The sequence below is a fragment of the Diadema setosum genome, chromosome 20, assembly GCF_964275005.1.
Source record: "Diadema setosum chromosome 20, eeDiaSeto1, whole genome shotgun sequence".
Lineage (NCBI taxonomy): Eukaryota > Metazoa > Echinodermata > Echinoidea > Diadematoida > Diadematidae > Diadema > Diadema setosum.
Genome location: NC_092704.1, coordinates 2,739,257 through 2,763,512, shown reverse-complemented (window position 1 = coordinate 2,763,512; position 24,256 = coordinate 2,739,257). Strand labels below are relative to the sequence as shown.

Genomic DNA, 24,256 nt, shown 5'->3' with positions numbered 1-24,256 from the left:
CATTGTCTTCCACGTCAGTAGATTGATGATGAGGGGGTGCTATGATGAGATGAGAATGGAGTCCTGATATAACGAGTAGAATAGAGAAGATAAATAACTGATGTTCGAAAAGTTGTCTCCTTTGTCTCTTGACAAAGGGGGAGGAAATAAGATGAAGAAAGTTTGTGAAAGTGGGTGAAATGATGAGAAGAGGGGAGAGGTAACATGGCTAGGGTGAGGGGAGGACTGGAGGCCATGCAGCTGGTAAGTGAAAAGGAGAAGAAGAAATATTATGAGTAGAGTGGGGGAGTAGGAGGCGGAGGAGGAGGAAGAGGAAAAGGAGGAAGAAGAAGAGGGAAAAAGAGGAGGAAGAGGAGGAGAAGAAAAGAAAGGAGAAAGAGGAAGAAGAGGAGGACGAGTAATCTAATGGACTTGTTGGGTGTAAAACCTGATACGGTTTATTGAACTTCAAGAATCATCTGTTGCCATTGTGAAATGTGCTCAAGAAGGTGATACCATCGTTACTATTGGAAGAACCACCCACCTTGATGTATGAACTCGCAATTAAAAGGGACGGCAATTAAAAGGGACGGTAATAATCAAAGCATCACCGCCCCACTGGTTACGAGTGTGCGGGATGTGAAATATTTTTGGTGTCGTAGCGTTACCAACTGAAAGGAAGACGCTCCGAGACAGTGAATAACAATAATAATAATATGAAATATTTATATAGCACTTAGTACAAACATGTTTCGAAACGCTTTACAATATCAAAAACAAATAAACAAGCATATAAATGAACTCCGAATACAAAATATATGATCCACAAGAGAAGCGTCTTTAGCAAGCATAAGATTTCTTGATGAAATTTTAATCAGCTCGTTCCTGTTTTGAGCTTTTGATGATCTGCAAACATGATGAAAAAATTTGGTGTGTTTGAGACTGATGATTAGCATTTCACCGATCTCCACCGAGTGATATTATTATTATTAGTGAGTTATTCTCGCACAGAACAGTAGATGTACTAGCGTATGTCGTCTCTGGCCGCAGATGGCGCTATACTGCTTTTGCATGGTTATCATGCTTTTCTCCAAACCGTCTCGTCTACAGTTGAATGCAATCAAAGTTGGATCTCCCAAGACCTAAGAGCTTTAATTTTCCTCTCGAAATTACTAGGTTTCTGTACTTAAGCAATCATATTAATGGCCTTCTTTTGACCAAACAGGTTTGATTTTGACAAACCAAGTAATTACTAAAATAGAATGTCCTGTGTAATTTCCCTAGACACATGCACAAAAATAATCCTTTGCCAGATTAGCAAATGTTGGATTATTTCACCAATGCTCATCAATATTAGTCACCATCATAACTATGATTCTCATTATTCATTTTTTTTTTTTTGGTGTGGATGAAAAAAAAAAAAGCAGTCTACTGCATTTTTCTGGTCTATTACAAATAATACACACACACAGACACACACCCACACTCATATACACAGACACAAACACAGAGACACAAACACAAAATAATGCACACTAACACCTATAATATAATCTATAATATATGATATATGTATGCATAATACATTACATACTCATATAATGTACGTATCATCACAAAGGCCATGTAATGTCCCCCCCCCCCCCAAAAAAAAAAAAAAAAAAATGACTGGTTTTTGGCAGATATGGAATTGTGAGATGCCAAGTTTTAAATGAATACATGTATATCATAATTTACCTCACATCATTTCAAGGAAAATATCTAAAAGCAGAACTAAAAGTTAGAAAACTGCAAAGGTTGTATTGCCGAAAGTTGGCTTTTATGTGTATTTTCTTCCTTTTCTGATCTCAGACTTTATATGGGTAACAAGATGAGGCACCACATATATACATTGCATTGCTTGCTGTATGAAATGTTACTTTTTTGTTTGTTTTTACACAGCTCATTCACTCAGATAACAAGAAAGATGAGACACAAACAACTGAAATGTAAGAGAGCTAAATGTTTATATTTTATTCACATATTTTACACAATCTCTACAGTGAAATGTCACATGTTTAAACTTTCTGAAGAATGTTAGAACAGCCTTCCTTTTTCAAAACTATTTACAAGCAGAGATATTAACAGCATGAACAAATACATTGTCTCTAATGTCATTAAAGCCATTTTTTCCTCAATGAGACTGTAGTGGCTATAACATTTTGTACTCAAAATGGGCACAAAATTAATATTACGACAATGCATGTCTCCCCAGTTACATTTACCACACAGTTGCGTTTACACCATGAGAGGAAAGTTCACTCAACAGATTGAAAATTTCACTCAACAGATAGAAAATGAAATCAGAGGAAAAACTGGTGAACAGAAATATTTTTGAATCGTCACAGTCGGTCTCTTTTCAAGGGTACTAACTGACCGAGTGCACAGAAACCCTGTTATAATGAGGTCACCTGGACCTCCGAGTTTACCTCACTGGCCCGAATTCATGAAGGTGGTACAATTAAAACCATGGTTTAAACCATGGGTTATGCAAATTTCTTCTCTGTGTAAATATGATTGACAGATTGTGTGTGCCAACAGACGTCCAGTAGCAAACGCGCAATATGATAAGTGCATGTCAAAGGTGCGCCTATTTCATGCTTATTTTAGACCATGGTCTAAGTTTAAACCACCTTCAATAGTGAATTTGGGCAATTATGTTCATTCAGTACCTTATAAATGTACTTAAACAGAAACCAGAACCACTGAATTCACCTTGTTAAAAGTGTTTCCCCGTTGTAAGTGAGCTTATCATTTTCCTCTTCTTTGGCTGATAAATCATTCATCACATATATATTACAGGAATAAGGAGAACATGACTGCAACTATTACAAACACCTCAGAAAAACGTAATGCAACATATGTTTACAAGACGATATTCAGATCCCTTGATTCAATATCCATTTAATATCCATAAATTTGGTACATGTTGAGGTTTGAGAAAGGACATCAGAGGTTAACCACATTTCCCTATTTTAGGGTCACCTCCCTTACAAACAAAGATGTAAGATCAGTGGGGGTGGGGCAAGAGATATGTAGAGAGGTAAATAGAAAGACAGACACATAGATAAATTGACAAAGAGGGAGGGAGAGAGAGAGAGAGAGAGAGAGAGAGAGAGAGACTGCAGTGAGCAGAGAACTGAACAGAAAATGACAGTATGTGACTGCAAATGAATACAGCATATGAAACATATGTCGAATTCACATTGTTAATGAATGCTGCACATGAAATATAAGTCAAATCAACATTGTCTGTCTCTGTTTTTAAATCCAAAAGAAAATGGATGAGGTAACCAAAACATAACTCTTGGGCACCTGAACAATTATTTTGCTTATAAACAGATACAAATATCTATCATAAAATGAAGTTTGTGATGTGGTCCGGTTGACTCCGCGCTACGGTGTTGGGACAGAGAACATTGCCATAAAGGAGTCGATTACCTACAGAGGGAGAAAAAAGAAAATATGGCAAAGTGTAAGTGAAAACATCAATGTCACATATACGACGCAAAAACTTCGTGCATAATTCAAGCATTGCAATGGAATTCAAGCCAAAATTCATTTGACACACACAGCAAATGTGCATGGGACACAATACATAAAAAAAAAAAAAACAATCGCTGCATGCAAAAAATGCAAACTTCATTTCACATAAGTACAGACTCCTTGAAGTATTATATAAAGTAATATCCCCATCCCGTCATGAACAGTAAATCTGCACAATTGATATAATTTCAGTCTCGCCTAGTGGGTCAAAAAACTTTGCATAAAGTTTGTTCCACTTACTCATGTTCCAAATATAGGCATAATAGACACACAAGTGAACAATTCACAGGGTGATGCTCAAATAGGACTGTAGCATAACCACACCCTCTCTGGTTGCTTCAAAGAACAGATGCCAGAGAACCTGCCAAGACTATCAGAGGTGTACACACCCTATATCAACATATAACACTTGGTTCTAAATGAACCAATTCAAACCCTGTATAACTGATTATTCAAATTACCCTGTACAGTAACATTAAATGTCATAGTGTATGCTTGACTCACTAGCGCAATAAGAATGCCATACGAGGTATGAGTTTTTCTTTCAATTTGTCTGCTCTCTGTACCAAACGACATTTGTAAGATCGCATCTGCAGATCTATTTATTTTTGTACAAAGGGTAAACAAACTAAAGAAAATTCATACCTCATACATGTACCTTCATCCCTCTGCTGAATAACCTCTTGATTTCATTTAAAAATGCTATGATTGGTATTTAATGCACATGATTAATATTGACAATAATGATAAAGATAATAGCGGAAATATTATGTTATAGTCTTTATCCGTTTCTATATAGCAAGATTACTTGCACAGTTTCACAATATCAATCTAAATGTTTTACATTGCACTTGTCCTGTTATGAAAATACAGAAAAGCTTATATTCTATACAAACCCTTCAGAGACACAGACACTTGAGCAACAAACAAAAACCATGAAATGTTTCAAATCTAAAGAAAATCTGTGATAGAACTTTGAGACAATTACAAACTTTCTAAAACAAAATCTTGAAGAGTTGCTCTTTGCATAAAGCAGATACATCAGATATACGACTTACATAGAGGAACCCTGTTATGATGAGGACCTACAAACCATGATAAGCACCTTGTTACCGTATATCATGGTTCTCATTATATCAGGGTACAAAAACAAAGAAATAAAAAGAGATGGGACCTGTAAAAAGTAGGTTGCCTTGTTATAACGGTTTTGCTAGTGTACCCGACCTCTATTATAATGAGGTTCTACCATACTGCTAGCAGGAGCTAATGGTAAAGTTGACTTCTCAGGAGTAGTTTTGTTATGCAGCGATTTCAACCTGTGTAGACTTGACACTGTTACATTTACAGTGGCGGAATTATTTCTGACCAAGAAATTGAATCATGATGTCGGCAGAAAGCTCAGTATAGCGCTTTTTTTTTTTTTTTTTTTTTAAAGTTCTGATAGTCAGAAAGAATGCAGAAGTTAAAAGCAGGGAATACAATAGTAAATGTTGAGATCATGATGTGAATGTTGTGGAATATTATTTAGCAGCTTCCTTCACTCAGGATCACAGGAGGATAAAGTATTACAACACACTTGATCATCTATGATCCGGTCTGCTCATTGGCTAAATTTAAGGCAATATTGTGTTATATTTGACTGTATCCATGCATTTGAGAATATATTGTGTTTTTTTTTTCTTTTTTTCTCCCAACACTGGAGTATGACATCAAAACAAAACATACCCCCCCAACAAAAAAAAAACAAACAAAAAAACAAAAAACAAAAAAAAACAACAACAAAATTGCTCATGTTAAAAATAAAAATCTCTAAAAAAATAATTCACCAAAACTCAATGAGGATACATGGATTCCAACATTTTAAGAAAGAGGACAATGAAGGTTACTCTGACATCAAGTGAGGCCTCAGCAGTTAGTAGGATTTGGGATTCAAATGTTGGTTGGGGATTTCACTCTGGCATTTGGTGTGGTTGTGTTAGGATCGAAGGAGAGGTGGAATGTCTTGACACATGTCGTCCTCCCGTCCAAGAAACACGTCTCAAGCACCTGGCACAATTATGGGCAAAGTGGACGACGGTTTCAAATGTCATCTTCAAGATGTGCTCCTACCATTCATGAAGCATTTAAGATAAGGTGATCATCAAGGAAGTACTCTGTTACTCTCTTCTTCATTCACTTTGCTCACTTGCTTGGTGTAAAGTTCTCTCACCATGGCAGCAGTCATAAGCTTCCAACATTTCGGCAGTGTTAGATTTATTTAATATGCACTTGTCCCTGGACATGTTAGGATTAGCCAGGGCTCGACACTAACGGTGGCCCGGTGCCACCAAAATTTCAGAAATGAAGAATTTGGTGGCCTGCTCGGGCCACCAAAAAAGGTCAGATGTTTGCCTTTGGGCCACCAAAAATAAAAGTTAGTGTGGAGCCCTGGGTTAGCTGTCAGGTTCTACCCTCCGTAATATATCGCAACATCTTGAATGTCACTAGGAAAAACAATGGGTACATGAATGACGGCCTTCTTGCATAGGGACCAAAAGCATCTACAGCAAAACTAACTAGCAAGATTGGGAATATGCCAAGGAGAGTGACGATGATAGGCTTAGATCAGACAGAGGGAAAGTGGACATTGGATGTTCTGGGAAAATCATTTGGGTGACTTTGACCAATATATCTAATGGAAAAAGGAAAAATAGCTCAAGTACTATCTTGTTTCCATTCACAAGCATCATGTTCCTTACATTCAGAACCCCCAATCTTCAAAAGAATAAAACAAAACAATGACAATAATAATAACAGCAACAACAACAGCAACAACAAAACAAAGCAAAACCTGAAAGTCACAGCTTGGAAGTATACAGTGAGTGGTAATAAATCTCAGACAAACCATTTTTTTTTTTTTTTTTTTGAGGGGGGGGGGGGGAGAAGGGGGTTGTTTGTTTTCATGTTGAACAGAAGGCTGCAAAAGTGAATAGCTTGGGATATTTGTCCATTTTGTTACGATATTGAGTTAAATGCCTCTTTAGGGAGTCTCAGAATTTACCAGCTTTAATCTAAAGGGGGGGGGGGGGAGTGTTGGGATGGGGCTGGAAGAAGAACATGGATTTGGAGAAAAACAATACAGAAAAGAAAAGCAGTAATCAGCCAATCTGCTGAAAGCATGATTTGTCTAGAGAAAAGAATCACAGAACAGCTGTAGCACAGCAGATAATGATGAGACAAGTTTGCATCCTCGCCTACCATCAAAGCCTCAACCTCTGCAAGCCTGTAACCATGGGAACGGGAGATTGCGGATGGGTTTTAGCAGCATTATCATTACAGCATTGGAAAAGTGGGCTCTTGCACAAAGATTGCGAAGCATCTGTATTATATTTGAAGAGACAAATTCTTGAAGGAATGCACCATAATGGAGGTAACAGGAGCCAGTGGTAGTAGATACAGTAAAACAGAAGGAGAATGAGAAAAGAAGAGATAAAAAAGATGGGGGGGGGGGAAGGGCAGAATATGGGGGGGGGGGGGAGGATAGACAGAGGGTCTTGATGGGGGAGACATTGTAGAGACAGAGCAACACAGATGGGGAGTGGAGGGAGAGAGAGGAGATACAGATATATTTAGATCTATATGGGAAAAAAGAGGAGAGGAGAGATAGAAAGGTACAAATGGGGGGGGGGGGGTATAGAGAGCTATATAGATGGGAATATAAAAAGAAGAGCCAGAGATATATAGATAGGGAGAGAGGGGACAGTTAAAAGATAATAGATGGGGGGGGGGGAGAAATATAAAGAGATATATATGGGGAGGGAAAGAAAGAGATATAGATATGATAGAGAGAGGAAAGATAGAGAGTTATACAGTACAGAGAAAGGAATGCTAGAGATATAGACAGGAATAGAAATGGAAAAGATAAAGAGATATATAGATAAGAGAGAGAGATGATAGAAGATATACAGTATATAAATGGGGAGAGAAAGAGGGAGGGAGATAGAGATGGGGGAGAGAGATGACAGATAGAAATATATACACAATATATGGAAAGAGAAGAAACAGGGAGAGCTAGATGGAGAGAGAGAGGGGGAGGAGAGATAGAGATATATAGATGGGAGAGAGAGAAAGGGGGAAATTACTGGTAGTGTCACGTGTGGATATGAAAAACATGCATGGCTTTAGTAGAGATCGGTTGTCAATACTTTCTGTCCAGCTCAATCCTGCGGGATATGAAGATGTGTAGCACTCCTTGGGCAAAACAGCCTGATCACAATTTCGTCAATGATGTATGTCCAGTTAGCCAAGGATAAATGTGACAGTGCACCTCAAAACGAACATAAAGTCGCACACACTGATTTTGCGTGAGGACTGAAAATAAGTGAAATGGGTCAACCTAGCCAAACTTGACTTTTTCATATTTTCTGAAAGAGCGGGTCTTATTTTACATTATGCTAAAATTTGGTATCATAAAACGGGCAGGAAAGTGTGTTTTTTTAGCAGTTTTATCTCGAACATTTTTGGTAGAATAGTGTGATTAGGCGTGTCTTTAGAATCCCTTTTTCATTTCTGAAAACCTTGTCCACACTCTTCACTTTCAACTCTAATAACTTTTGAAAGGATAGTGCTACTGCTTTGAAAGTTGGCATTAATTATGGACAGAATGTTTTAATGAGGCATACTTAATGTCAGTTTGATCTGATAATCCCTTCATTGTTGTTACTCTGGTGGCTTACTTCCTGTTTTTTGTCCATTCATCGCACAGCCAGCACTGTTTGGTAAAGATTAAGTGCTTGAATAGACACTGTACTTCAGAGCCTCTTTTCTCAGTTCACACTTTTCCTGAGTTTGTGCTTTCTTTTCAATATTTAGATAGGTTAGGAGAGTCCTTTTGATTTGAGTTATACATCATTTTAAAGCTTAAAGTCTGCTCTTTCAGAATATGGTCTTAACTAAAAAATCATGTCTGGCGACTTTTTGTTTGTTTTGAGGTGCAGGGTCACAAATGGAGTTACAGCATTAAGCAGCCAAGTGCTTGCATTAAGGAGCCATGAAGCTAAACCAACAGGGAAAAAGGAGCATTTTTTTTTTTCTCACATCGCCGACCATCACACGTAGCTGCTTCGCTCACATAGAAGGAAGGGAAGAAGCAAAGGCAGCAATTAATACTGAAAGGATGAAAATTCACTCCCACCAATCACAGCAAAGTCTGCAGACACAGCGGCAGGGCTTCTCCCAAAGCTGCTGGGCTAGTGCTTGCCGCTGGTTGAGATGCGAGAGCGGTTGCGAGTTGGTCCTCGCTCTCGCTCATCTTCCTCCTCATCCGAGCAGTCCGATGAGGAGTCTTTGGACTTTGTTCGTCTGCTCTTATACTTCAGCTGTGTCCTTGGGTGTTGAACAAAAAAAAGGCATTTCATATAGATACCTGGTAAAGTTTGCTGGTTGGCATATCACTGAAAAATAAACTGATGCAGCTGGTGTACAAAATGTTTCCATGGAACATCTATGTGATACTCCTAGTGATAATTATGATACAATCAACAACTATTACAATGATTTCTTTAAAATTGCAATGGTGATCATCATCACGACTATTTAACAACCGAAACTGCCATAATAGCTGTTATTTACATCAATTCAAATGTAAGCAGTATCAGTTTTGGTATTAAAAAAATCGTCAACATGAAATTATAACTATACCTACTGAACACAAATTGATTTCACTCTATCTAGAATACGCCACTTCCAGTGACAATGCATTCATGAAGATTACATTTCAAAAGGTTACCTAGCTGTCAAATTGGATGCATACTCAATGATGTCGTGTTATGAGGAAGCTTTATTGCAAATGGGGGCAATTAGTATGAGCCTATGCCATTACATACGTTTTCTGTTTCGTCTTTTTTTTTTATCAAAGTGATTCACTGATGCTTGAGCATAGTCCGGAATTCTTACGAACAACGACATACTTTGTGGTGAGATCCTCTTATTTTGCGGTTAGTAACCACACACACGACCTAGATTAGCATACCCTGTGGTCCAATGAGAGAACAGCATGACAGTTTAGATAAAATGAATGTCTGATACACATCAGCTCCCGTTTCATGATTCACTTGATCATTTGTGATGCTGCTCATGAAATAGCATCCTGTAGGATAGTGCTCCAAATAATGCTATCTACTGTAAAACGAGGAATGTTCGCGTGCATTTTAATTTCGCGAATTTCGTGAGCGCCAAGATTCGCGAAATTTCTTGTCTACACTATATGTATTGAATGCCAGTGGCAATTCGTGAAAATTTCATGCCACAAAAAAGGCTGTCAGCTCCAATTCGCAAAAATTTTGTGCCGCGAATATATCATGTTTTACAGTATCTTGAAAGAAATACCTCTTTCACGGCTATGCTCTAAATATATCTCTGATATGACCTGTAATTAAACACCATAAAAGTAGAGGAGGTTGACCCTCTTCTGATCTTCTTTGCAGACCTCCCAACCTTTCTGACTGAGAAATAGGGATGATTTGGCTCAAAAAATAGCAAAGAAAGAGCAGTCCCCATAAGAGTATGTAATGAAATTATCCAGAAAAATAGGAAACTCTTGTTGCAACAAGAGCTGGGAATGGTCAAAATTCAGATTCTTTCCTCCAAATTCAGTATCTAAAAGTTAAAATCTCTGTGAATCTGAGAACCTGGTCACATGATAAAGATGGCTGCCAGGAGGTCTCCCCAGCATGTGATAATCGACGAAAATCTGACCTAAAAATATTGTTATAACTGTGCCACTTTTGCTGGCCATTACTGCACTTATGGAACTTTGGTACAATTGATATTTTATGCTAAACCAGTTTTAGTGAACTTTGTCTTTTCACGATTTTGCAAATTAGAATATGTTTGTATTGAATTTTGATATTGTAAAACTATCCAGCTGATATTATTTTCATGATAGTTCAGTGCAGTGTGAAATTTTAGAAATTCTCGTAGCAAACAGTACGCCATGCAGAAACCTTGTGCTGATTACTTTCTTGTAAAATATCTTCCTTCTCGAGGAAAATTCAAATTCAATCAAGACAAACTGATCACTGACTGACTAAAATTATCTTTATAACTACATTGAGGGGCCCTGTGGCATAGTGGATAAGAATCTCGACTCATAGTTGGAGGACCCAAGTTCGATTCCCACCCAGTGCTTACGTCCTTGGACAAGATCTTTTTACCCAATATGTCCCTCTCGACCAAAGTGTATAAACGGGCACCTGGCAACGCTAGGGTAATAATAATGGCAGGGCCCTCTGGTAGAGCAGTGGCAACACTAAAGAGGCTACCCTGGATGAAGAAGACCTTATTATTAAGACCTTACAAAAAAGAAAAAGTGGAATTAAATGTCAAATTATTCAGCTTTTTTGCTGTGTTTGTGTTCAACATTGAATCCTGATTAATGTAATCCTTCTCACCCAGAACGCAGACATGATTTCTCTCTTCCAGAGTTAAAAATGTAAATAGCAATCATGAAAATGAATAAACAGATGAATGGTTAACTACCTGAATACCCATACAAACTATTAAAGGTGGAACTTTCAGGCAGGTCAGTGTCAGTAAATGTCACTTGATATAATTTCATGGATAAGAATCTTTTCAAACATAAATCAATATTTCAATTGTAATTTTTACGATATTATTTTCCCAATAGTTCAGTGGAATGCAAAAATTTGTGAAAATTCCAAACCATCAAACATTTTGCAATTGCATGAATGAATGAATGAATAAGTACGCAAATGCATATAAGCAGTAAGAATGTGGTTGAAGATATGAACTAGAGATGCCTACTATAAAGAAAAAAACCTCTATGCAAAATTTTCACCAGCTAGGTGAAGACATGAAGCATAATATCTGAAGATTAATTTTCGCCAAACCAAAACACAGCCACAATTCAATAAACTCGCCCACTTCCAATCTAATTTTACAAAGCAAGTTATGAGCAGAAGAGACATATGAAATGGACAAACAACAACAACAAAACCCCAAACCATAATATGAACTATGTTATATGCAAATGCACATCTCTGCAGGGTATAGAGAAAACACCAGCAAGCCCCAACATATAGTTTACACAAGTTTTCCCTCCAGTACACTACATGTCATGACAACAGAGCAAGCAGAGTTGCACCTGACTGCAAGAGAGAAAATTAAATTGTGTAATGTATTAGCTGGGAGCATTTGATGCATTTCAAGTCAAACAATGGCCATGGAGGCGGTGGAGAAGTGATGCATGACAACAAAATAGAAACAACACGCAAGTAGCATATTTTGCTTTTAAACGGAGGTTAAACAAATTGTAGCAGCGCAGATGAGTTTTCTATTTTTTTTTTTTTTTTTTACTGTTATGCATGTAAAGCTGAATAAACAAAAAGTAGTTGACCATACAATATATCAAGTATTTCCTTCTTTTTTTTTTCTTTTTTTTTTTCTGCTGAACCACCTGTGGAATTGTCTACACTTCAAAATTTGAGCAAAGCTTGATATTGCATAACTCTCATACCATTCAAACATCTTCACTGCTTTTTTCTGCTCATGCAAAAGCATGAATTTCAATTCTATAAATTGCTATAGCCATTATATTTCACTTATATTTGCAATCATGTCTGAGACAATAGCCACAGTTGATGAATATTATAAGCAGGATACACTGTACCATTCTCTCTCTCTCTCTCTTCTTTCAATTGTAAATTGCATTTTGTTTGAAGCTAAACCTTCAAGTGCAATTCTCCAATGGGACTACCTTTCCTAGAGACTGCATTTCATTATGTCTTGAAGAGCAAAGGTGGTGAGTTGCCATGACTGTGATATGAAGATGGGTTCTGAAAAGGACTGATTTTAAAGGGAATGTATGTCACAACCCCCCCCCCCCCAAGAAAAAATAAATAAATAAATAAATAAAAGCAAGATATATTCCTGCATTTGTGAAATGTCACAGGACATACATTGTTAGTCTAATCCAATTTCATACATAAGGTGCCCACAATGAAAATGTATTTGAGAATGCTGGTTGTTGCTAAACTGCATCAGGCTTTTAACCCGTTGAGGACGAGTCCCGAGTATACTCGGGCAAGCATCTATGGGAAATGCGTGTTGTAGCAAAATCAAACCATCCTCAATGGGTTAATGGGACTGTACAGTGCTGGTTGAGGTGGGATTCAGGTTTATAACATTCCTAAGTGAGATAATGAGAAACTTTTATGAAAATATGATAGAGCATGTAATTTTACGAAGGATTCAACATTTATTTGATGAAAATTGGTTTTCGAATGGCTGAGATATCCCAAAATGTGATAATAATAAAAGGCGACAGGCCATGCCTTTTATTGGGATCTCTTTGTTTCACCTTGTTTCTGGATATCTCAGCCATTTCAAAACCGATTTTCATCAAATAAACTTTTGATACCCCTTAGAATTGCATGCTCTTTGACATCTCATAGAGTGGTTCTGAATATCTCACAAACCTTAAAAGCTAAATCCTCACCTCAACCAGAACTGTTGAGCTATGTGAAGTTGTGAGTACAGTCCAGCTGATTCTATTACAAGGAGCTCACAGCTATATTAGGGCTGCACACTAGCCTGTTTTTTTTTTTTTCTACTGGTCCAACCTGTCTCTTGGTCCAGTAGGTACCCAGTTTTTCTATTTTTACTGGTCCATTCCTGAAAAAGTTACTGGTCCAGCAGTAATTTTTACTGGTCCTGGACCACTGGACCAGTGCCAGTGTGCAATGCTGGCTACACTGTACCACACATGATGCATGAAACCAGTCACCAACCCGATCTCCATCTCCCAAAGAGGGGGAAAAAAAATCAGCTGCATCTAGACTTCTTAATTTTCTCATGTTTCAAAGAGTCTTAAGAAGGAGAGGAAAATATTCTATTCTAGTTTCCAAGGATAGAGATTCATTATACATTTCTAATCTTGTACTGTACATAATAAGCTTGTTTTCCTGCACTGATTCATAACAGGTAACACTGCAGACCAGTGTCTGTGGTCAAAGTACAACATGAGGGCAGACTACCACAATGGACAGCCTGCTCATAGAACACAGCTCTCTATGCCACCCCACCCCCACCAAAAATAAAACAGTAACATCAAAATTCTCCATGCACACAGCAAGAACACTTGGCATGCACTGACATAGAAGCAAACAATCTGGTGAAATAAGCACAAACCATTCACATAGGCCTCCAAGAGCTATACCTTATATTGAGAGTTATATCTGAAGTTGTTGTCAATTTGTTTCTTTTTCAGTCATAGAAAAATTTGGACAGTATGTTTTGAATGCCGAGAGATATCACTAGGCTTACTGGTTAACTACATGTAAAACACAGGATGTGGAGCAATAACCATTGTCCAAAGGCATTCATCATTTTCTGATATCTGGCTATGTCAAATTTTGCAGTGCAAAAATAAACATGCTTGTGCATAGGGAACTGCAACATGCGTGACAAAAAAGAGCAATTTCGCTGTGATATTTGATGTGCCATAAATATGAATCATGGATGCAGAGCAAGAAGGGTATTAAATCAATTGGATTGTGTGCTGACTTAAGCTGTTCTGGTTTTAAAGTGAAAAAAAAAATCCCATAAAAACACAATTTTTTTTTTTGGTGAGGGTGGGGGGGGGGGGGGGGGAGAACATTAATCTTTACATATTCTTTCAGAAAAGCAGATATCTTGGGTATGATTTCAAAAACTTCGACTCTGTGAAATTTGAATCCCCTCATTACAAACGAAGCAGCATTTACCACATTTGTCACCAAAATAAATCTTCACAATGTTTCTCCACCAAATCTTTACATTAAAGCTGCAAACACAGAAACACCAGGCTCACAAGCACAAAAAAAAAAAAAAAAAATCACAGCAAATGCATGCCAGAAGTGAAAGCCTTGTAGTTGTTTTTGTTTTAGTTATTGTTGGGCCTTTTTTTTCTGCAATGAGTAGATATTGACATAGACTGCAGAATTTGACTAAAGTCAATGATTCACTATTAAAGATTTCAAAGACTGTCATTGACGAGTTTTCATATTTTTTTTTTTCAAAGACTCATAGAAATCATGTATAACTTGCATCTCTAAATGTCTATTTTGCTTGCATTTTGATATAAGTTAATGTGATATAATTATTATGATGATATGAGCCAGCAATTGTTAATGAATACTAACATTGTTGTTTAAAATTCAGCCTGTACAGTCCCACACTATATATATGGTTGTGATCATCAATCTCAATTATTATGCGTCAAATTAAACCATAATACCAAGATGTAGTTATGTTCAGTTATCGTGGACTGGGAAAAAGCACAAACCAAGCATAAAGACGCTACAAATAATCAACGGCGTAGCCAGGATTTCATCTTAGGGGGGGCGGTTAGTCTGCGAGGGAGCGAAGCGACCGAGCCCGAGCGAGCGGAGCGAGCGAGGGGGGGAGGGTGTGGGAGGGGGGTGTCCCGCCTCCCACGGTAAGAACTTTTTTGCATTTGGATGTTGTAAATGGTGCAATTTGATGCATGTTTTTGCGCGTTTTATCGACGTGAAACAGTCCCACTTGTTTATGGTAGCAGTTTATTTTGATGTAGATTATTGTTGAACAATTTGCCTATAAAAGGGTATAATTTAGATACACTTCTTGTATTAATTCTTTTCACTGAATATCATGAACGCGACTGAACCCGAGCGAGCGAGGGGGGAGGGGAGGGTGTGGGAGGGGAGTCCCCCTCCCACGATAAGAACTTTTTGCATTTTGATGTTGCAAATGGTGCAATTTGATGCATGTTTTTGCGCGTTTTATCGACGTGAAACAGTCCCACTTGTTTAAGATAGCAGTATATTTTAGTGTAGATTATTATTGAACAATTTGCCTATAAAATGGTATAATTCAAATATTCTTTTCACTGAATATCATGAACGCGACTGAACCCGAGCGAGCGGAGGGAGCGAGGGGGTAGGGGAGGGTGTGGGAGGGGGGTTTTCCCCCTCCCACGGTGAGAACTTTTTACATTTTGATTTTGCAAATGGTGCAATTTGATGCATGTATTTGCGTGTTTTAACGACGTGAAACAGTCCCACTTGTTTAAGATTGCAGTATATTTTAGAGTAGATTATCATTGAACAATTTGCCTATAAAATGGTATAATTCCAATACACTTCTTGTATTAATTCTTTTCACTGAATATCATGAACGCGACTGAACCCGAGCGAGCGGAGCGAGCGAGGGGGTAGGGGAGGGTATGGGAGGGGGGTTTCCCCCCTCCCACGGTGAGAACTTTTTACATTTTGATTTTGCAAATGGTGCAATTTGATGCATGTTTTAACGACGTGAAACAGTCCCACTTGTTTAAGATTGCAGTATATTTTATATCATGAACGCGACTGAACCCGAGCGAGCGGAGCGAGCGAGGGGGAGGGGAGGGTGTGGGAGGGGGGTGTCCCCCCTCCCACGATAAGAACTTTTTGCATTTTGATGTTGCAAATGGTGCAATTTGATGCATGTTTTTGCGCGTTTTATTGACGTGAAACAGTCCCTCTTGTTTAAGGTAGCAGTATATTTTAGTGTAGATTATTATTGAGCAATTTGCCTATAAAATGGTATAATTCAAATACACTTCTTGTATTAATTCTTTTCACTGAATATCATGAACGCGACTGAACCTGAGCGAGCGAGGGGGTAGGGGAGGGTGAGAGGGGAACCCCCCTCCCACGGTGAGAACTTTTTACATTTTGATTTTGCAAATGGTGCAATTTGATGCATGTATTTGCGTGTTTTAACGACGTGAAATAGTCCCACTCGTTTAAGATTGCAGTATATTTTAGTGTAGATTATTATTGAACAATTTGCCTATAAAATGGTATAATTCCAATACACTTCTTGTATTAATTCTTTTCACTGAATATCATGAACGCGACTGAACCCGAGCGAGCGGAGCCAACGAGGGGGGAGGGGAGGGTGTGGGAGGGGGGTGTCCCCCCTCCCACGGTAAGAACTTTTTGCATTTTGATTTTGCAAATGGTGCAATTTGATGCATGTTTTTGCGTGTTTTAACGACGTGAAACAGTCCCACTTGTTTAAGATTGCAGTATATTTTAGTGTAGATTATTATTGAACAATTTGCCTACAAAATGGTATAATTTAGATACACTTCTTGTATTAATTCTTTTCACTGAATATCATGAACGCGACTGAACCCGAGCGAGTGGAGCGAGCGAGGGGGTAGGGGAGGGTGTGGGAGGGGGTGTCCCCCCTCCTACGGTGAGAACTTTTTGCATTTTGATGTTGCAAATGGTGCAATTTGATGCATGTTTTTGCGTGTTTTAACGAGTTGAAACAGTCCCACTTGTTTAAGGTTGCCGTATATTTTATTGTAGATTATTATTGAACAATTTGCCTATAAAACAGTATAATTCAAACACACTAGTCTTCTTGTATTAATTCTTACACTGAATATCATGAACGCTGTCTGTTCAGCAATCAAACAGAAAAAGCATGCACACGAGGGTGTAGATAGGGGCATATCCCCTCCCACACGAAGGTGATTTTGCGTTTTCAGACCTGAAATTCAGCGATCTGGTGCAAATTTTTTGTGCAACACTTTTTCATCGAAGTGTTAAAATCACGGAATTTAGCTCTTATTCCGAATGTGCACCATCTGTGCGTATGTATAAAGTCTAGTGAGGTAGAACTTAGGGGAAGGGGGATTCCCCCTCCCGCTCGCGGAGCTTTTGCGTTTTTAGAATTGAAATAAAGCGATCTTGGTATAGCCACAGTCTACTTCTTTGCATGGCGGGGGGGGGGGGGGGGGGGGGAACAGGAAGAAGGCGTTGGCGAGTGTTATCTCCACTCTTCCCTTCCGATGGAGCTTGTATCTTTTTGAGGCTGAAATTGAGATATCTCGTATACGCATAATAAGCATATTTGATGGAATCAACATTTGGGTAATCAAAAAAAAAAATGATGGGGGGGGGGCTGAGGGAGGAAAGGGTCGATTAAAAGGGGAAATTCCCCTTATACATGAGGGAACCTTCAGTTTTCGGAATATTAGTGAAAAGTCTTGTGCACTCAGAATTATTCAGAATTTTTTTTAATCTAAAAAGTGTACTTAGCTAGGGAAAGCGGCAAAGAGGGGGAGGGTTTGGGAGGGGGTCTCCCCCTCCCAAGCACGAGAGATTTTGCATATTTTGAATTGAAATTCAACGATCTGGTGCACACTTTGAGTGAAATATTCAAAAAAAATTATCTTATTTGATGAAAGGTTGCAAAGGAGACCCGCTTCATGTGCATGCATACAGTATACACGCATTTTTTTTTCCGCCTCCCAACTCCTCGGTCCAAATCTTAGGGGGGCGACCGCCCCCATCGCCCCCCCCTGGCTACGCCAGTGCAAATAATGACATGAAAAGCACACAGGAACATACATCGATAAGCATGTGATGGTTTTTATGTGTAGTTTATAATATGTGATGATGGCACTGGTGGTGGATATGCTTATGATGTTAACGAGACACAAAAATAAAACGCTACAAAGCAAGAGACAAGACTGGTGACCCATTCTACTGACTCTGGGTATAGAAGATCCAGTTGCATGAGCTTCTTGCAGTCTTCAAGAAACTGGTCACAAATCTACAAGAGGGATGCAAATGATGTGGTTAAAAAATTCATTCTGACATCTATGGCATATGGTGTGGATTAATCCTCCTGTACGTATCATAGGTTGCATAATGAGACATTCCCACACTGGAATAACTATGTATACCTTTAATACTGGTCCTACAAAAATGAATCAAACCCAATTTGAAATTCAATTGACATTTGGAAAATTATTTTTTACTCTAACTGAAGCTTCCTCATTGTTTAAGGTGTTTTGTATTACCATGTAAATCTTTAAATAGGCCAACACTGGTATCTTTATCAATGGTAGTAAATCCTTTATAAAGGGATGGAACTTGTTCAAAGGATACTACAAGGGGCTGGATGCTCTATCCCCTTGGAGCGCTAAGGAGCTTTCAGATGTTTTTCGCCACAAAAACTAGGATTGTAAAAGACAGGATTTCACACTTTTGGACACAATATCCAATCTTCATTACAAAAATGAAGGACTTATCAGATTCATATTTCAATTTTTTTTTTCTCTCTCTAAGCTGCATATAAATTTTATATACATTACTGTTTACCAGGCAAATATTTCTCAATGATGCCAGTCAGGGAATGCTGCACATTCCAAAAACAGCAGATAGGGTACTGCATGCCTGGCACTAGATTTTTGTATCACTTTTAATGGAAAGGACTACCTTATGAATACCTGATAAATCATAATGCATCTAGAATTCACACACACTGCAGACAGCAATATACAATTTGTTTATCAAACATGGATTACCAAATAGATTTTGTCCAAAAAAGTGATTTTTTTGTTGTTTTTGTTTTAAAGTTCTATCAATATGTATTGTCCCCATTCATGGAATGTCCTCATGAATTGCCTGACTGTGGTATATATCCCTCCTCTTAAACCACACCCACCTTTGTCAGTTCAGTATAATATTAGTAGTCTGTTAGTCAAGTATTCATGCAAGGGTCATGGCACTTACTTTTTGTTTCGGTAGACAGTCTCCAAAGCACTCAACAAGTAGTGGTTCTGCCTTCACAGATTCAGCAAAGTCTTTTGCTGATAACCTGCCGTCGTGATCAAGGTCCTTATTTGAGAATGGGGGAAAAATAGAACAACACCAGCTCATTACAACCTCGCATGTTGGCGCAAATTTCATGACCAGAACTTACACTTTTCACAACAACAAATTTGCAAATGGATGAATCAAACATTCACAAGAAACAAGATAAAAGTTAAATACGAGCTGAAACAGCATAAAAAAGTACTTGTTTTGTAGCAAGGCTTCACGACACAACCATCACTTCTGTTAGAGTCATCACACTCACCATAAGCTGTAAGATCTTCCTGAGAGAAAGTGATATCACCTCACAATGCTGTATTTTGCTGAGAATATGCAGTGGACAACATTATCATTCATACCCTTGAACATTTTTACTGAATTTTCCAATAAGTGAATGATGGAATGATCGTACTTCGGTGTGACTTTGATGAATTTAGTTGCCATCTACCAACTGAAGTAAATTTGAATCTAACTTCATTTCCCATAACAATTGAAACACTGAGATTTCCTTCTTTTTGGCTGCCCTTTGATTGTTTGATTATTTTATAGGAATATACAAATTTCTCACTGGGGACATGATGAAATCCAGTGCAATGAATGCTGTTATTACAAACAAATAGCTTGTGATCAATAATGGTGACTAATGTCTGAGTTGGAAGTCTAGAAAGCCTTGAAAATGAATATCCTTACATACTTTCTTCTGTTATACTAATGAGATGAAATGAGAAATATAATGATTTTTAGTATGACAATTTAATGAGAAATTGGCATAATTACTAAAAAAAGGGGGAAGTACTATGAATAATTTTGCATACATCTGTATACAGTAGTGACCAATTTTCTTGAAATTTGGTGAAGACAGTTGGAGGATGCACTCACCATCTTCTTGATGGTGATTTCTACCAGGTCCTTGATGCCTTCCTCCGGATCCTCCTCCGTGGGTTGCTTCACCATCGATGTCTTCAGGAGATGGAACATCTCTTCTCGCTGGATGAAGCCATCGCCGTTCAGGTCAAACACTTTGAAGCAGACTGGGATTATATTGGAAAGACAGAAATTATTGCAAATTAACCCATTAAAGGCTAGTCCCGAGTATACTCGCGCAAGGGTCTATGGGAAATGCGTGTTGTAACAAAATCAGCCCTTTCTCAATGGGTTAAGGTGAGAAAAATGTATTTGTTGCTTTGCCTTATTGTAAAAGGCTAATGCTCTGTGTGTTTTGAATGTCTATTTGCACAGAAATCCTAAGAGTGTTGTACATGCTTTCCAAAGTCTGTAATACACAAAGGTTTAAAGGAAAAAAAAATCAAAATGGTCAGACCTGAAAAGAAAAAGGTCTGCTTTAATTTACAGTACATGCCACATCATAAGCAAACACTATCAAAATGCTGTATGTAATCTTGTAATAATAATCATAAGAAAGAGAGACTTCTTATCAACAACAATGCACAATAGTTCTAGATACAGTAATACCTATGTATGATAAACATACTCACATGCACATGTACACATTCTCATATTTTATTAAATAATATTATATGAATACTTACATTGAGTTTTCTCATCTAGTGTTCCCTTGAGAAAGACAGACAGACCTGTGATCCACTCGTAGAGATTTATGCAGGCATCATTGTCCTTGTCAAATGCTCTCAGGACTAGAGAGAGATGGAGAGAGAGAGAACAACAGGTTATGAATAATGTCAGCTTCCGCACAGAGAATGACCTTGGACAATGCACTACAATTCATTCAGGAGAACAATGCAATTAGAAAAGTCATTGCTAGGAAATAGAAATGATATTGTAGTCATCAAGTATGATGAAATGAAAATTCAGTGAGAAAGGTTAGAATTTCAACTTCTCACCTCTGTGCAGCATGTAGACTACATGGGAGAGACAAAGCTGTCAGGAGATTAACAATTTATATGCAAGTGGCTTTTTTGTGGATTTCTCGACATTTGACTATTGTACAAAATATTGGCTGTATTTCTTTTATGAAATCAATAAACTGAATTGAATTGAATTGGAAAAAAAAAGAAGAAAAGTAATCACTCTACTAAACTCTTTTACAATCATAACTGAAAAGATGATATAGTAGACACTGAAACAAAAACAAACAAGGGAACCATATTTCAGCAAACAGTCTCTGATAACTGCAAACGGCAGAAGAGAAAAGAATACATTGCGAAATAGTTTAGCTGCAAAGTACTTGCAAATTTTTGGTACATCCCTCCATTCCTTGTAAAGTTGCATTTAATCTACAATCAATTCAATTTGATTCAAATCAATTTTTATTTTCAACTCATGGGGTGGAACACCCTCATCAGCCAAAGGCTGGTTTTCAGAGGGGTCCACATTAATTTGTAATTAATAACAAAATGAGCACTTGATATCAAGCTATCAAGCTCAACTTTGTGTGTGTGTGTGTGTGTGTGTGCGTGTGTATGTGTGTGTGTGACAGAATCAATTCTTACAATGTACTTGCAGTAAACTGCACTACTGCAAATTTGCAATCAATCACAAGACTTCCAATTGATGGGGGGGGGGGGGGGTCCAAGTGATTGCAACTTTCTTGCCATGTGTCCCTCCCCCTTCCTCCATCCCCACTCCCCATCCCCACTCCCCCACCCCCCTTGGTGCTGAAAAGGATGAGCAAGGCTTACTTCTATCCATCATCACATCATCGGTCATCTTGAAGGTGGAGTGGAGAACCTCTCGAAATTGAGACCTGTCCAGCTTGTCCTCACGGATGGACCCGATGTTCTCCTTGGTCAACTCCTTGAACATCTTGGTGAGGGACTCCTGCTCTTCTTTGGTGACTGTTGGCCAATTTGAGACACATAAACAGAATAAACTGTGAAAAAGATTTACTGATAACATCCACAGAATGTTCTAGAACAATCCACAATTAAAACAAGTGTTCATGTTGGAAATTGCTTTGTGGTAAACTATTTAAAGTGCTGACTCATTATGTCATGATGTGTCTATCATGCTTGTAAGGTTGAGTGTAATTTACAAACAAATTTCATGCTCTAAGGTTTGGTCGTGAAATATGTCACAATAACATGAATTGTTAAGTTACACGTGTAGTATGTAGGCATGAATTATATTGTTTTCATGAGTAAATATGAAAAATCTTAACACATGTTATAGTATGGTTTTGAAGGATCTGGTATTTACTGTTGTAGTGGTTGGCTGCATTGGCCATACATTGTAATACAATGGCTAAACACAGGGTCAATTTAGTCTTGCTGACCTCTTATTAAACTGTGCAATGCTGTACAAGATAACGCATAATCTCCACATGTTAACATGATCAAGAAACTGCTTAACAACCACTCCCTGTACATCAAAGTAGAACTCACAACCATCAATACCTGGTCCCCCCCCCCCCCCAGCAGATCTCTCTATCACCAAAACTCCTTCTTACCAAGAACCATCTAAGACTACAACAGATTACTAGTACCCCAGGAGGTGGTTGAGGCCAATACATGTACCATCGACACATCTGTGTCACGAGCCTCGGCCCAGGAGTACACTTTGCTTAGCACTCATTTTTCATTAATAGGGTTCTATTGTTATTATTTATTTATGGACTTGTCAATTTATTGATCATTTATTTACTTATTTAGATGATGATTCTTTCTGCAACTACTGTAAAACGAGGAATGTTTGTGCGCATTTTAATTTCACGATTTTGGCGAGCGCCAAGATTTGTGAAATCAAAATGCAGGCGAAAGTTCTTGTCTACACTATATGCATTGAATGCCAGTGGCAATTCACGAAAATTTCATACCACGAAAAAGGCCGTCGGCTCAAATTCGCAAAAAATTTCATGCCGCAAATATATGTTTTTACAGTTCTTGAACCCTTTGAAGACTCAAATAACTTAGACCTCCCGAAAGTGACAGAATAATCAGCAAGTTGATTGTGGTCACTCTCATGGAATGAAGAAGAAGAAGAAGAAGAAGTTGTGAAATATCCTCACAGAAAATCGCTGAACACAATTCCATCAATATTTAATATGGTTAGAAAAAACATCATAAAGACAAAATGAGCACAAACAGACAAACGATTGCTAATACTATAGAAATCTAACTGTTAGATATGAAACATCAACGAGCCAAGTTGTCCTGTGGTCCGAGTTAGCCCAGATCCTTTTCTGTCTAGCCATTCCCCTTGCATTTTGTAAATTGTTGTCATTGTCATTGACATGAAATTGAATAGGGTCTATGGATAGGGTAATTTTTCCCAATAGTAATGCCAGACCGGTGCCACCAGCGCATGTTACAAACAGTTAATATTACGATGGATTGTGAGAGCACCCATAACATGATATTGATAAGGCCAAGCAAAGGATCTGCTGTATTAGCAGTGCTGTAACCGTGTTATGGCGTTAACCATGTAGGCTCTTAACTGCTTGCACAGTATAGGACCCTATTAAACGGTTACAGGTATGTAGGCCTACATTTGCATTTTTCTGCTGCGGGATTATTTGTATGTTGACCCGACTGTTTGCTCGGTCGCTGTAGCTGTAACGTTAGGGCCTGTAGGCTACGCGTCTTGAACTCGCAGCTCCCCGATCTCGTGGGCTAACTGTTGGTAGGCCTACTGTACTGTAGATAGACGCTGAGCTTACTAGCACTGAACAAAAATGAGGAGTCAGTTTCGAAATAGATGGGCAAAGAAAACGAACTAAAGCACACATTCTCAACAAATAATTACACAGTTGTAGATTTCCAACTTACAGTGACAGTCTTTGAGGCTTCCACCGACATTTTTACTGTTACCCTTCATCATTTGAAAATAAACGCTCTGAAATTATACCAAGGATATTAAGCATGAGGGTGGCCAAAACGTACAACTTGTTTGGTTACGGCTTCACGTCTCTATGCGTAAAGCGCATGCGCAGAAATGGGGATCACCCAAAAATATCTCATGTGACATTTAAATACATTATTCATTCCGATTTCAAGACTACATAGTCATACTAGAAAAATATATATAATGAATGAAAA

General features: G+C 38.2%; 1 protein-coding gene across 2 annotated transcripts; it reads right to left on the bottom strand.

Annotated features, from left to right (window-relative positions):
• Positions 1–3,115: 3,115 nt before the first annotated feature.
• Positions 3,116–24,122, bottom strand: LOC140243299 (calaxin-like). Of its 2 annotated transcripts, XM_072322971.1 has the most exons (7): positions 23,987–24,122; positions 21,902–22,057; positions 20,792–20,896; positions 20,121–20,272; positions 19,161–19,265; positions 18,134–18,195; positions 3,116–3,459 (listed from the first exon to the last, which is right to left on the bottom strand). In XM_072322971.1, the coding sequence occupies exons 1-7, from the start codon at positions 24,036–24,038 to the stop codon at positions 3,456–3,458; spliced, it is 636 nt and encodes a 211-aa protein (XP_072179072.1). In that variant the 5' UTR covers positions 24,039–24,122; the 3' UTR covers positions 3,116–3,455. The 2 variants fall into 2 exon arrangements, with proteins under 2 accessions (XP_072179072.1, XP_072179073.1); XM_072322972.1 differs by lacking the exon at positions 18,134–18,195.
• Between the last annotated feature and the right edge of the window lie 134 nt (positions 24,123–24,256).

Excerpts from the sequence above, each read along its gene's own strand:
- LOC140243299 (XM_072322971.1), bottom strand. The coding sequence starts at position 24,038 with ATGATGAAGGGTAACAGTAAAAATGTCGGTGGAAGCCTCAAAGACTGT. Across the intron at positions 22,058-23,986 it reads AAGCCTCAAAGACTGTCACT|TCACCAAAGAAGAGCAGGAG; the intron begins GTAAGTTGGAAA and ends ATTGGCCAACAG. Across the intron at positions 20,273-20,791 it reads ACTAGATGAGAAAACTCAAT|TCTGCTTCAAAGTGTTTGAC; the intron begins GTAAGTATTCAT and ends ATATAATCCCAG.